Source organism: Vigna unguiculata, chromosome 3 (genome assembly GCF_004118075.2).
Source record: "Vigna unguiculata cultivar IT97K-499-35 chromosome 3, ASM411807v1, whole genome shotgun sequence".
Classification (NCBI taxonomy): Eukaryota; Viridiplantae; Streptophyta; class Magnoliopsida; order Fabales; family Fabaceae; genus Vigna; species Vigna unguiculata.
Genome location: NC_040281.1, coordinates 25,131,742 through 25,147,358, shown reverse-complemented (window position 1 = coordinate 25,147,358; position 15,617 = coordinate 25,131,742). Strand labels below are relative to the sequence as shown.

The 15,617-nt window shown below is 35.7% G+C and overlaps 1 protein-coding gene across 2 annotated transcripts; it reads right to left on the bottom strand.

The window, feature by feature from the left end:
- Nucleotides 1-10,072: 10,072 nt before the first annotated feature.
- Nucleotides 10,073-15,088, bottom strand: LOC114177886 (methylcrotonoyl-CoA carboxylase beta chain, mitochondrial). Of its 2 annotated transcripts, none has more exons than XM_028063475.1 (9): nucleotides 14,710-15,088; nucleotides 13,430-13,864; nucleotides 12,977-13,067; nucleotides 12,591-12,832; nucleotides 12,196-12,360; nucleotides 11,085-11,159; nucleotides 10,773-10,904; nucleotides 10,470-10,526; nucleotides 10,073-10,386 (listed from the first exon to the last, which is right to left on the bottom strand). In XM_028063475.1, the coding sequence occupies exons 1-9, from the start codon at nucleotides 14,974-14,976 to the stop codon at nucleotides 10,180-10,182; spliced, it is 1,671 nt and encodes a 556-aa protein (XP_027919276.1). In that variant the 5' UTR covers nucleotides 14,977-15,088; the 3' UTR covers nucleotides 10,073-10,179. The 2 variants fall into 2 exon arrangements, with proteins under 2 accessions (XP_027919276.1, XP_027919277.1); XM_028063476.1 differs by having other exon boundaries at nucleotides 10,073-10,383; nucleotides 14,710-15,084.
- Between the last annotated feature and the right edge of the window lie 529 nt (nucleotides 15,089-15,617).

Genomic DNA, 15,617 nt, shown 5'->3' with positions numbered 1-15,617 from the left:
AAGTGAAGAAAAATCGAAAGAAAAATAATGTCTCATGAAGAAGGGAACACCCTATTATCTGACCGAAGGCAAGTGAAAGAAAAATAAACCGACTGGGGCAATCCTTTTCAGTCAATCCTTTCCATTTCCACTACCCCTTTTGAAACAACATCCCTCGTTAATTCAAATTCTTTTCCAAACACCAAAACTAGGGCAGTTTTGTGAGTCTCACATGAATTTCTCATCCCAATGCTTATAAATCCCCATCTTCTGAAATAAAACTCATTGTTTGATTAAAATCTTTTGTGTATACCATAACTGGGGCAATTTTTGGGATTCTTGTGTTTTTCAACCTAATATTCACATATTGCTTCTCCTTTGAAGGGTGTGTGGAGACGATGTGTCCGCACGACTATCTCAGTCTCCTTCAAACTCTTCCCAAACATTTCTAGCTTTCACTCACTTGTGAATTCAAACATGCGTGCACTAATATCATAAAAGAGAAAGTCAAAGATATACTCATTTCAGATGTTAGACCTCGATAAATGTGACATTCCTCACTTTCATGAAACATTGAAAATAAATATGAGTTTGATGATTGCAAATGAAACAGTTGGCTCATACTTGCATAGGATAATCAAAGGAGAAAACAAAACCAACATTGTTTTCATCAGGCATTCAACTTTTCATGCATATCTGGGTTTCGACACCCTCATCCTTGCATCAAGGTTTTGACACCTTGTTTCTCTTGCATATCGGGGTTACGACACCCTGATCCTTGCACCGAGGTTACAATACCTTATTTCTCATGCATATCGGGGTTACGACACCCTGATCCCTGCACCAAGGTTATGACACCTTGTTTCTCATGCATATCGGGGTTACGACACCCTGATCCCTGCACCAAGGTTACGACACCTTGTTTCTCATGCATATCGGGGTTACGACACCCTGATCCCTGCACCAAGGTTACGACTCCTTGTTTCTCTTGCATATTGGGGTTATGACACCCTGATCCCTGCACCAAGGTTTTGACACCTTGTTTCTGATGCATATCGGGGTTAGACACCCTGATCCCTGCGCCAAGGTTACAATGCCTTGTTTCTCCTACATATCGGGGTTAAGACACCCTGATCCCTGCACCAAGGTTTTGACACCTTGTTTCTCCTACATATCGGGGTTACAACACCCTGATCCCTGCATTAAGGTCTCAACATCTTGTCTCTCTTGTCTAAGTTAGGGTTCCTACGCTTTGCCAAGGTTCTACATCTTGTTTTTCTCCTTATTAAGTTGGGGTTTCAACATTTTGTCAAAGTTTCAACAACTTGTTTCTTCTCTTTGAAAACATGGCTACCAATGTTTGAACGCCTTGTCAACTATCTCTTGCAATCATTACTCCATTCCAAAATAGGTCGATTTTCATCCTACATATCTCCACAGCAGTGAGTTTGATGATTGAAAAGAGAACAATTGACTCTAGCAAAAATTTTCAAAATGCAGAGTATAACAAGTTTTTCATCATGCATTCATGCATTTCATGATCTTGATCTCTACAATAATGTTTTGATCCCTTGTGCTTAAAAATAAGAAAACATGTTTTCTATCATGCATAACCATTTGCATGTCATATCATCATACCGTGTGTTGACACCAGATTCGAAAAGCAAAAACCTTGACATCCTGAATAAGCGAACATTTTCATGCATCATACATCTTCAACCATTGTTTCTTCTGAAGGAATCAATCTACAAAAATCATCTTGAGTTTTCTCAAATTAAGGATCATCTTCAAAGACCTATATATCCTCTAAGCCTAGTTTCGTACTGGCCACCAAGCCCAGTTTCGTACTGGCCCACCAAGCCCAGTTCCGTACTGGCCCACCAAGCCCAGTTCCGTACTGGCCCATCAAGCCCAATTTTGTCTGGCCCACCAAGCCCAGTTTTGTACTAGCCCATCAAGCCCAGTTTTGTCTTCCCACCAAGCCCAGTTTTGTCTTCCCACCAAGCCCAAATCCGTATTGCTCCACCAAGTCCAGTTTTGTATTGGCCCCCAATCCTAGCTTAATCTGGCCCACAAAGCCCATCTCACTTGGCCCGTTAAGCCCATCTCGCGACCCTCTCCTTAGGAATGGTCAACTCTTGTGTTCTCCTTTCGAACAACGACCCTCTCCTTAAAATTGGTCAAGTCCAGATCCTCCTTTACATCAAGGCCCTCTCCGATGGAATGGTCATTGATTTTCTTATGTTTACATCAAGGCCCTCTCCGATGGAATGGTCATTGATTTTCTTATGTTTACATCAAGGCCCTCTACGATGGAATGGTAATTGATTTTCTTATGTTTACATCAAGGCCCTCTCCGATGGAATGTTCATTGATTTTCTTATGTTTACATCAAGGCCCTCTCCAATGGAATGGTCATTGATTTCTTTGTCACATCAAGGCCCTCTCCAATAGAATGGTCGTTGATTTTTGTCACATTAAGACCCTCTCCTATGGAATGGTTGAGTCTTGTTTTTACTTTCCATATCATGACCCTCTTCACAGAATTGGTCATCGTACACGTTTGAGTCGGTTTCTATTCATCCACTTCCTCCTTAAAATTCAGACAAAATTGGTATCTCTATCTTTACTTATCTTTAACTACGATAATTTGGAAATGTCACATTTTCATATTATCTAATAAAATCTAAGTAAAGAGGGGCAGCTGTCAACACCCAATTTTGTCCGAGTAATACCTTTTTTTTAATTTTTTTTTCTTGTTTTGCTTTTATTTTGATTTGTCATTTCATCTTATTTTGCTTCTTATTTTATTTTTATTTTTGTTTTTAAATTTAATTTTTTTTATTTTGATTTTAATCATTTTTTGTTTACTTTTTATTTTGTTTTATGCCTTTTTCAAAAAAATATGTATATAAAAAATGTAAAAAAAATGAAACAAAAAAAACAACAAAAAGGAAAAAAAGAAAAGGAAAAAGGGAAAGAAAGAGGTAACGTAAGGTCTCTGTAACATGGTCATGATGGCTGAAGGAGCAGGAAGCAACATCTGCTCTCAGCCTTGTTCCAAATTCGAGATTGGAAGATGCAAAGAAAAGTGAACAGAACAAAACAGATAGTTACATAATAAAAAGGGGAGATTCATATGCTGATGGGGTGGAATAGATGGCATTACAGAGCGTAAAAACAACATAGGAGAGCCATTTGATCAGGGAACTTTCGTTTGACAATAGGGACTGCAAGAGGTAAGTTTTCCATTTGAATACTTGAATGTTTGAGATGAAATTTGAATACTTGAATGTTTGAGATGAAACTGATGCTTTTGTGTTATGCTTGAGAATGAATAAAAAGTAGTCATGTATACTGAATTTTGCGTGTGTCATTTATTCGGCTCATTGAATCTGTATCTGTATGAATTAATACATTATCATTCTTTGAATCCTCCATTATCACCCTCACCTAAGCCCTACCCTTCCCCACCATTCATCACCACATAGCCACCCATAATCAACCACCAATCCTCACCTTTCTTTGCTCGTTCATTCTAACGCGGTTGGCATCTTCGACACACCAAAAAACCCGTCCTCCATCCCAATCCCGCGGCTTCCCAATCCAACCCCGTAACGTACCCATTCGTAGAGCCACCGTCTCAACATCACATCACCATTTTGACCTGCAAACAAAACACATAAGCAATAAACCAGAATCACATTCATTCATCATCATCACTGTCACACACTCGAATTCACCATAGCAACCCAATACAAATCAGAAGGAGAAAACCAAGAGAAGAGGCCGGCGGCGATTCGAAGCTCTGAACGGGAGTGTGGTCGCGTGTGGTCACGTGAACGGAGGAGTGATGGTCGCGTGATGACGAGCCGCAAAGTCCTCGTGCACCAGCGGCGTCGGCGTTTCCCTTGACGGTGACGGCAGGAGCGACGACGACCTTGAGGCGACTAAAATCGCTAACAGCGGTATCCGGCGAGCGAGACCTCACGGCCGCGAAGTGGATCGGTGCAGCCCCTATCTTGAACGCGCTGGAGAAGCGAAGGAGGAGACGCAGGTGCAGCAGCGTTTTGCGCGGAGTGAAGCGAAGGGCGACGAGGTCGCCGGGGAGAGCAAGCGGTGACGGTAGTGCGGCTGCCATGTCTCGATCCAGGTTTTGCATGAAGAGAAGACGTTGTGAACGTTGGTGCAAGGATGCCTCACGTGAGGTGAATGGAACGACGATGTCCTAGCCGGCGGGCCTTGCGACGGTGGTCGGCGTCGTCACCAGTGATTCAGGTTGAGCAAACACGCGTCGTTGCCGCTGGTGTCGTGATGGCTTGCGTCAACGAAGAAGAGAAGGCTGAATAAACTTTAGTTAATTAGGGTTTTCAAAAATAAAGAAAAGAGCTTCAGGCCTTCAACCCTCCATTACCACATGCACCCCTATTTTTACCTCATCCACCTCCATATGGGTTTCCTTCTTTCTTTTCTTCGTGCACCCCCTCTCTTAATCCCATACCCTGCTTGGTATTTCAGTTGGGCCTGTTTCACTCTTCTTCATACACTCCCCATTTTACTAACCTCGCACCTCTGCCACACTTGTTTCATACTTTACTCTGTGCACCCGCTTTTTCCTTTATCTCACACCCCCGTTTTAATTTTTTCTGTGAGTACCCCTGATTTTTACTAACCTCGCACCTCTGCCACCCTTGTTTCATGTTTTACTTCGTGCACCACCATAATTGATAACCTTGCACCCTTGTTCATGTTTATCTTGTTTTGGGCCTATGTTTTACGTTTATTTCATGCACCTCACACATTACTCATGCACCCTATTATTATTATTATTTTTTTTCGTTCACTTTTGTGCTTTTTGTTATTAAATTTTCTTTTATCCTTTTTTTATTTATCTTTTTTTTTCTTCTAAAAAAAAGAGAAAACAAAAATGTTTTAAATTATAAAAATTACAAAAAGATAGAAAAAAATTTTAAAAAATGAAAATATTCTTTTTTGCTTTATTGTGTCTGTCCGGTCATCCGCACCGTGTGACACTTATTTTCTAAAAAATACCAAAAATAATTTTCTTTCCCTTTTAGTGTCTGTCCGACCGCTCGCGTCGTGTGACACATATTTTCAAGTAATTCAAAAAAATACCAAAAAAAAAATACAAAAATATCAACATTTTCAAGCAAAAAGTCTTTTTAAGAACTACGTGATCCTTGATTCTCCATTGTGAGATACGTAAGAGTAAGGCCCGTCCTTATCAGGTTCACCTCCAAAAAACTTTAATCTTTTTTTTTTCCAAATAGTTTTCCAAATCGTTTTTTTCAAGAACTACGTAACGCTGATTTCTCACTTTAAATGAGAATACGTAGGACCAAGGTCAATCCTTGTCGGGCCCAAAAATAAAAAAAAAATATTTTTGTTTCTTTTTAGCATTTTTGTCTTATTATTTTTGGGGAAAATTAATATTTTGAAAACCACATCAACTTTGCATTTTTAATTAAAGGTATCGCCTTTGGGCGGGCGCTGTAAGGTGCTAACACCTTCCCTACGCGTAACCAACTCCCGGATCAAAAAATCTGGTTATTTGCAGACTTGCTTTATTTTTATGGTTTTCCATAGTTTTCCAAAAATAACTATGGTGGCGACTCCAAATCTCTTTTCAAACCCGTTTTTCTTTTTCGATTCGCCTTCCCGTCGCGATTTTGGTTGCGACAGGTATCAATGGGGCAAGGTAACGATATGAGATGGAGTTCCATATTCTGGGTTCGAGAATACGAAGGCGATGAATCATGAGAAATTGTATGAGATGTATGTATATATTTGTGTGTATGCATGTTGAATCTGTTTGGTTGATTAAGGAAGTTTGGTCCGTGTCAATGCGTAATTCCTTGGGATTCTCTAGGTGGGATTCCCAAGGTCGTGCTTTAGTGGTCGGAACGTAATTCCATGGTCCCTGTTAGTGGGTGTCCATGGTGGTTCCCCATCTGTATAACTAGGTAAGGTTGCATCCTGACACTCTAAGGAGTCAGTTAGTCTCACCTAGAGCAGACTAACTCCTGTGGTGAGAGTAGCAGGAGTCCTGAAATTCATTAAGGGCTAACCTTGTGGTGAGGAAAAATTGATCCATCGTAACACTTGTAACACATAGCTCGGGGGTGAGCAGCTCGGGGGCGAGCATAGGTATCCACCACAAATGCAAGCATCCGCTGAATCCGACCAGGTTATACGTATTCGGATGAGTCGAGTCGAGTCGTAGTGTATTGATTGAAAGGTCATAACATGCTTGGTTGTTGTATGGATATTGGATGGTGAACGTATATTTGACTATATGATGAAAATGTTGTTGGCTCTAGCTTACCCTGTTTGTTGTATGGGTGTCTTGTATCTGGTTATTCTTTCTAGCGATGATCATCAATTTAAATTGATGGGAGCAGATGGGCGAGGTTCCCGCGGTCAGCAAGGAAATGGCGATTCCGCTGCTTAGCCATCTGGGCTGGACTTTATGTTTCTTTTCTTCATGGGTTTTCTTTAGGGCTACGACCCATGTATTGCTCTATGCTTTACTATTATACTCTCATTTTGTTAGACTTTTACCTGGTTTTCATTGGCATCGTGGTGTGCCCAGTTTGTAGGGGTTGTGTTAAGGACCCCAAGACTACTCTACATTACTATCTTGTGTGACGTTTCTTTTAATTTCGCTTAATAATTAAATGGGACGTTACAATGACCATTATACCAATAAAGAGAAGAGATAAACAATCAATTGGTTTTGAAATTACAACATATTTACATCGTGAACATTCACAGTAGCAAATATGCACTTGTACACAAATTATGTTTCTAAAGTTTCACTTCATTTTGTGAAGAAACATTAACAACAAACAACGAAAGCAAATACACGCCTAATATTTTCAAAGTGAAAAACTAAAATCTCTTGTTATTCATATTAGAAAGAAACCACCATAGTCATATTCAACATTGCAGCCTGGTTTCTTATGAAACTAAAATCTTCAACGTTGGATGTTTAAAGTTTTTCAGACCATGTTCGCTATGAAACATACACCGTGCAATTCCAACGGAAGTTATGCCTTATAGTTGTATTGGTTTGACAAAAAAATGTAATCTAAATGGTGGTTTAGAATCAATGTTCTGACATTATAGAATCTTTTGTAAATTATAACTTTTCCAAATGTTAAATTACAAAATCATATCTTTAGGTGAAGATAAACCACATTTACACACCAGTTAGAAATGGTGTGAATGATTTAGCACAACTACTGAACCATCATATGCAACACCACAATATAATCCAATCTGGCCATTGGGACCCTTATTAAACACATACAACATGGGGTAAAAACTCTTCTATTCCCAATTAAAATGAGAAAAATAAAAAGTAAAAATTAAATTAACTCACATAAACGAATATTCAAATACCACTAAATTAAAGAAGAACCTGAAAGGTAAAAAATAACATCTCAAAATAAATCGACTCCATAAAACAAAAGAAGTAATAAAACACTAAATCTTACCTAAAATAAATCAACTCCATAAAACAAAAGAAATAATAAAGCACTAAATCTTACCTACGGAGAGAAGAATGAAAGAAGAAGATGTAGACAAAAAGAACTTGAAATGAGAGGTAAAAAATAACAACTTAAAATAAATCAACTCCACAAAACAAAAGAAGTAATAAATGTATCCTTTATAAACAAAATGGTACTAACGGTCATTCATCAGATAAAAAGAAAAAAAAAGGAGAATTACAAAAAAATAAAACAACAGATGAAAATGAAAAAATAAACTTATGAAAAACATAAGCAATAAAAAGTAGATGAAAAAGAACAATACCAGACGGATGAAACCAAAATCCCCAAAGCTTATCTCCTGAAAGTGTAAGGAAAAATAAGCCAAAAGAAAAGTAACAAAAACCTAAAATGTAAAAAACAGCATCTTATAAATCAACTTTACAAAACCAAGCAAATATTGAACTTCTTGTTTATCAACTACATAACAACAAAATCCCCTAAAGAAGAAGAAAAAAAAATTGAAAACCCGCTAAAGAAGACATCAAGGACAAATTAAAAGGAAGAAACAAACTTACGAAGAAAAACAAACATGTAAATGTTAACCTTTAACAATAGCACAATACCAAATCAAACCAAAGAAGAAGAATATTAAAGAAGAATGAAACTTTAGAAAATTAGAAGAAGCAAAACAACATATTACCAAACCAAAGAACCATCAAAAACCTATATTTCAAACTAAAGCATCACAATAACCGCACCAAGAACTATCACCTCTGCATTTGAAAAGGGATAAGGAAAAAGACTGAATAACCTTCAACCCTAGAAAAACATGAATTCCCAATATTGAAAAAAGGTTGAATAAAAATGACAATTTGTTGTGGCAGGAGAGTAGAGTTAGAAATTACCATTCAATCTAAAAAAAGGTTCATGTGTCAAACATATGTGAAGGACAATCTTGACATTTAACATGTTGCAAAGGAACAAAAAACCAAAAAAGGGACAGGTGTCATGATACCAAAATGGGTATTTTTGGTTTTGTCCTATGGAATTTTCTCATATAGATAGTTGATTTAAGTTCTTTAGTCATTTCTCAGCATTTTGCAATTTCATAAATTATATTCCCCAAAACTTTATGTATTTCAAGATTTCCCAGAACATTATTGAAAGTCCAATGTTTCTTACAAACTTCTAGTCTCGTGACAATTAAGAACATCATTCACCAAAATGGATAAAACTAAGACACCGTTTATTCAATGAATCAGAAGAGCTTATCAAAGATGTGTTCTTCATGTGGTTGCATTGTATATTAGTCCAATTGTATGTTTTTAACACAAGGCTAGCTTCAGAACAAATCAATAGGCTAGATTTTGTGTTGACAAAAATAAGAAGATGGACATCTTCCTTCATTAAAGAGTTTTGGTGATGATGATGATGACTTACAAAGAAGTATGAAAGACTTAATGATGATGCATGGAAAAATGTTGAAGACTTAAAAGAATGCTTAGATTTAAGAGATATATTGAAGACTTAGGGATTTAGTTGTTTAGGTCTTGTAATTTGTGTATGTTATTTAAAATAGCTAATTAGTATGTCAAGAGTGTAAAGGCAAAAATGCAAGCAGTAAAATACCAAGAGAATTTTATTTATTTGCAAAATTCACTGAAATAATCGATTATTCTTAGTGATAATCAATTATGTCAATTAAAACTGATTTTTGAGAAAAATCTTTATGATAATCGATTAACAGTAGTGATAATCGATTATCACCTGCTGATAATAAATTATCTTGGCTAATAATAGATTATCATGGCAAGAAAAATATTTTTATAAAATTTTAAGTGATAATCGATTATCACTTATGATAATCGATTATTTGTGGCAGTTGTGACATAACTTTTCATATTCTTAACCTAATTTCTAAATATGCTTCTATAAATAAAGTGTTAGGCTTTCATTTGAAACAAAAAAAAAAAGTTAGAGAAGTATGAATACTTTAAAACTCTATGTGGGAAGGCTTTAAAAAACCTAGTGTGGATAGAGTGATAACTTTCATCAAGTGGGATCTTGAGTGATTGAGTATTGTTGTTGTTGCTAGGAGAAGCCAATCATCCTTTTGTGATTCAAAGGAAGTGTTCATTCCTTGTGTGATTCAAGGAAGGTGGTTCATCTCTTGTGTGATTCAAGAGAGGTGTTCATCTTTTGTGGATTTCAAGAGAGGTGTCTTCATCTCTTGTGACTTCAAGAGAGAGAGGTATTTTTTTAAACCATTTTCTTATATGTAATTGTATTTGTGGTTTTTAGTGATTGAGTTAATCTCACTTTTAAGATTAACAACCGGACATAGAGTCTGTTGATCTGAACCGGTATAAATACTGTGTAATTTTTTCTTCTCTATTCTCTTTATTTTATTGTAATTATTAAAATAAAGGAAAGATTTTTAATTGAATTTTGATATTAAAAGATAAAATTCTTAAAAATATAATTTTTATTAAAAACCCAATTTACCATCTCTTGATTTTTGTTCATTAACAAATTATTTTGCTGCACGTTTTCAACATTTTGTCGTGGATACAAAGTGACTTGCAAGAAACACTTTTATTGAAATTGTATGATTTGCCCACATATTTTTTCCTTCTTAATAACAGAAGATAAGCCCGTGTGCTGCAACAATAAAATTTGAAATTCACATTCTAAATACACCATATTTTGTTTTTTCAATGGCACGGTTCAAGGAGGCAGAGATGCAGAGACCAATGACTTTTCTTGTATCTGCCGGATCAATGATTCCATCGTCCCAAAGCCTTGCTGTTGAGTAATAAGGACTTGCTTCTCTTTCATAAGCCTCCACCACTTTCGTTTTGAATTTTTCCTCTTCTTCCTTATTCCACTGCTTTACAATTATGATGCGCATTAAGACAACCTAAGACATGAGAAAACTACAAAGATGTTATCAACAACTGAGACATATTTTACCTGAATTCCTTGCTTTTTCTTGTTGCCTTTCTCTATTTGAGCCAGTACACCAGCAGCCTGAACCATGGCCACATTCCATAGGCATTAATTAAAACCCCCACAAACCAGATGAGTATCAACTAATGATCAATCAAATCTTGAAATCCAGTTTGATTAGAAGGGAGAAAACATGCAAAACTAGCTATATAATGATTTATCTCAAAGTAAAGAACAATAACCATGCAGAGCGATGTCTTGATCAACCAATGCCAACAATTTATTCTAAAGAATCATAACTCATGGGGGTCATGAGAAATATGCTACCTGAGCACCACCCATCACAGATATTCTAGCATTAGGCCAAAGGAACAAGAAATTGGGACTATAGGCACGACCACACATTGCATAATTTCCTGCACCGAAGCTTCCTCCAACCATTATAGTGACTTTAGGTACCTACAGGTATTTATTTGAAGAAAAAAAATATTATTTGTCTTTGAAAAATATCTCTCATATCTTTCATCTGTTGTTTTCACCTACATTCCAACTTCTAAGACATTTATAATTACAAGTAATAAACTTACTAGTATAGAACAAATTTTATAACTTGTAAATAGATGGCTGGAACCCACAAACCTTTGCACAAGAAACAGCCATAACCATTTTTGCCCCAGACTTTGCTATGCCATTTGCCTCAGATCTTGAGCCAACCTACCAAACAGACATGTATTACGGTTCATAACTATTGTTTAGAGAAATAATATTTAGGTTTAACAATTATATACAAGGAAAAGAGAGAAAAAACTAACAGTAAATACTTCAGCATTTTACAGTCACCAAACAATAAAATCTAATTAGACAAAAGATGATGGATGAAATGAAGTATTTGACATCCATACTATAACCGAGATGCCCACAGACATACCACCCTTTGATAAAGAATAGTACCAGTTAAAAATACACGATATCCATCAACAAAAATGTTTGAGACAAAACAGGACTATAATTGAAGTAAAATTAAAAGGTATAATGAATCAATACGGCTCTTTTAGATCTTATGGGCCTTCTCAAACTCATTATATTTCTATTAATTTCAATTGATGATTCTTAAACTCTCCCGATGTAGTCTAACAGTCACCAATCCCTCTGTGTTTCCTAAATCTACACATGATTATATTTCTATTGAATTGCAATTAATGACTCTCACCTGACTTATTTGTACAGTCACTGTTAACATATAATGTTTTCTGATTAAAATCCCTTTTGTTAGATTATTATTGTTGACCATATCTTTTCTGTTTTGATATGCTGTTGGGTTGTTAGCATTTTTATATGCTGTATTTTGGAGTTTATTGTTTTATACTTTTTCTTATATAATGAACACCGTACAGAATGCTTGACACACAGTTAATATAATGTTTTTCATTCCTGTCATACTCTTTCTCTCTCAGTAGATTAGTTTTCTCAACAGTCACTAATCCCTGTATTTCCTAAATGACAACATGATTATTATTTCATTGAATTTCAATTTTTGATTATCAAACCCACCTGACTTTAATACCTAATTGCTTATCTATATACAACTCATTTATTTGTGAATCACGGAGCACATTAGATAATTCTTCGTCTTTCAATAAGTAAACAATGGATATAACTGTGAAGGAAAAAGGAATCAATCTACTTAGAAGTCAAAATACAATGACAAAAAGCATAGTTGAGAAACTAAAGAAATTACTTAAATTCATACCATGAATCCAGTGATGTTCTGAAGGAAGACCAAGGGAATGTTACGTTGAGTGCATAATTCAATGAAATGGGCCCCTTTCAGTGCAGATTCGTTGAATAAAATCCCATTGTTTCCAATAATTCCAACAGGCTGTCCGAAAATCCTAGCAAATCCCGTTACAAGTGTCTGCAAAAAGATTTCAATAAGCCAAGTGAATTGCAACTTTTCCTGTAAGTATATTATTTAAAATGTTTATCCAAAACAAAACCTAATCGTCAAATCAAAATAAGTTTGTGACAAATCACCAAAGGTTAAGGGGCACCGAGAGAAAGAAAGAAAAAAGACAGTACAATAGCAACTCATGCATACTAGGATAATGATTAAACTGATAAAAAGTAAAGTGGATATGTCCTCACAGTGCCATACAATTTCTTGAATTCATCAAATTCACTTCCATCAACAATTCGATCAATAACTGATCGGATATCAAACTGTTTCTTAAGATCAGTGGGAGCAATAGAACGAAGTTCATTGACATCATACAATGGCTCTTTATATTCGTAGTTTATATTTTGCAATCCATTTGCCAAGACATCTTTCCCAGCCATATGCAAATTCTTAATTATATTCCTCCCAAGCCCAAGTGCATGGAGTTCATCTACAAGAGACGAAACATGTACAAAGTCACTAATAGGAACTAAGTTAATGTCAGTTCATCTACAACCGGAACTAAGTTAATGTCAAAAGTTATGGCATTTTCTATACACTCATCTGCATAAGAGAAAGCAGCCACAGCATATACCTTGAGCAAAATAATCAGAAACACCGGAAGTCTTGCAGTGCACAGTGGCACCTCCCAAATCCTCTGCCGATACTTCTTCTCCAGTGGCAGCCTACAAATTCATTTAGGGTTATTCTTTGTCATAAACACGTAGAAAATACATTGCACAAAGATTAGCACAGTCAAATATGTTTTTGGTGATTGAAAATATCACGAGTTTTGGTGTCAGTCCTGTAAAATCTATGTTGAATTCAACCCAACATTTATCAAAATTGATATGGTTTTAGTATCTCACAAGTCACTATGGACTAAAATCATGTTATTTTCATAAAATGAAAAGAACTAAAATAGCCAGAGCAGTAATCTTTTCAATGATTAAAAGCGTATTTAGCTCAAATGTTAAAACTAAAAAGATTATAAAAAGTAAAAAAGAAACAGAAAGAGACTTAGAGAACTATAATAGCTAGAGCAGACCTTAACAAGAGGTGGCCCTGCTAAAAAAATGGTACCGTTACCCTTGACCATTACGCTTTCATCAGCCATTGCCGGTATATATGCCCCACCAGCAGTGCAAGAGCCCAACACCAATGCAATTTGAGGAATTCCTTCAGCAGACATTACAGCCTGATTGTAGAATATTCTACCAAAGTTTTCTTTGTCTGGAAACACTTCAGCTTGCTTGGGAAGAAAAGCTCCTCCACTGTCAACAAGATATACACAGGGCAATTTGCACTGAGCAGCAATCTCCTGTGCCCTGAGGTGCTTCTTAACAGTAATGGGATAGTAAGTCCCTCCCTTCACAGTGGGATCATTGGCCACAAACATACACAGTCGCCCATGCACAGGACCTATCCCAGTAACAACCCCTCCAGAAGGCAAGGGCTCTTCATACAACTCATGTCCTGCCAGCTTTATCACTCAAAAGTTAAAAACTTTCCTTGTCAAACCCATTTCTCATAATTACCACCACCCATTTCAAAAGCCTTAACCTATCAAACAATCAAAACATGCCTACGATCTTCAACTAACCAGCTTTCCATAAATCCAAATGAATAAGGCAACCGGATCATAAAGAGAAAAACACACAAATTAAGAATGTGATGGGTTAGAAAAAGTGAAATGAAAAATATAAAACAGAAGACATTATTTATTACGATTGAAAAAAAAAATGTTTTTAATACACGAGTAATCTTAGCTTTAATCTTTTATGTTTCTCTCCCAATGGTTGGACACTGATCTTTTGAATACATAAACTCACTTCTACAGGTAATACCAAAACCATAATATCCGTGGTAAAAAAAAATAAATTTAATCTTTATTTTTATATAATTATAATTAAGTAATGATAAAAGTATTTTAAAGTATTATACGAAATAAAATTCAAAATATAAAGAATTAGTCATATTCACAAGACTGCAAAGGCCGTGCATAGAGTTGATTGAATGAAACAATAAGCAAAAGAAATGTTTTAATTTATCTTAGCGGCCGTGATTTGATCCCAAATTTTAAATAAATTTCTTATAACCTAAAAATTTGTGATAAATTCTTGGAGAAGGGGAATGAATCTCATTTTCATTAAAGTCAAGTTTAAAAGCAAATTCAGTGATAGAAAAGGACTTGAACACGTTTAATTAAAAGTATAGGCACTAAAAGGTAGTTTCATAAAAATTAAAAGAGTTTAATTAACAGATAATCATAATTTAATATACCAAATTACCAATATTCCTCAAATGACAAACCAAAAAAAAAAAAACCTGTGAAAGCTCAAGGAAGGAAGAGCCAGGATCAAGAAGGCGATCGATTCTTTCGCGGGGAAGAAATTTGTTCCTGCTCCTGTTCCTCTTCACAGCCTCGGGTCCTCCACCGGCAAGAGCCTTCTGAACGTTGGATTGCAGTTGGGCAAGCAATTCCTCCATGGCCCCACCATTAGTAGTGGTTATTGCTGTTGCTGCTGCCAAGTTCAACCACCTTCTTCCCGATCCTCCCAACAAATTGGCCTTTCTTCCGAATAACCCAAACATCCCTTAACTTCTGTGAATCAATAATGCGAATCCTCTCTCTCTCTCTCTCTCTCTCTCTCTCTCTCTGGCTACACCTGTTGTGCTGTGTTTATCCACTCTCCTCAGTTGCTGCAATTATATATTATAAATACGTGCATACTTTCATGTCGCCATTGGATAATCACGCCACGTCCTCTCGCTGTAAGAACAAGAACTTTTTCTTTTTTTCAAAATAAAACAGAATTAAGAGAAAAAAAACACCCAAATGGCATCCTCAATTTTTTTACATTGCTGAAAGTCGTGAACTAAGGATCAATTTTTGAAGTATGAAAGATTGATTTACTATGTTTTCCTTCTCAGAGATCAGGCTTCGGGTTTAGGTTTTTATTTTTATTGTATTGTTATATTTTAAAATTCTATTCTTTTAGACTTTATTAATAAAATAATAAAAAAGTATTTTATTTTACGTTTTGGTATTCAAATAGAGAATAAAATTAAAATTAATTAAATAAAAAATAAAATATTTAGTGTAAATAAATAGTAATGAATGTTCTGCAATTTAACTTTTGATAAAATATAATATAATGATGGATATAAAGAAAAGATTATATTACATTATAATTATATGTTATAATAAAATATGATATTATGATTATGTGATT

Bases quoted from the DNA above. Each gene is read 5' to 3' on its own strand.
- LOC114177886 (XM_028063475.1), bottom strand. From the start codon at position 14,976: ATGTTTGGGTTATTCGGAAGAAAGGCCAATTTGTTGGGAGGATCGGGA. The intron at 12,833-12,976 runs GTATATGCTGTG...CGTCTCTTGTAG, and splicing joins TTCTGATTATTTTGCTCAAG to ATGAACTCCATGCACTTGGG. The intron at 12,361-12,590 runs GTGAGGACATAT...ATCTTTTTGCAG, and splicing joins TCAAGAAATTGTATGGCACT to ACACTTGTAACGGGATTTGC.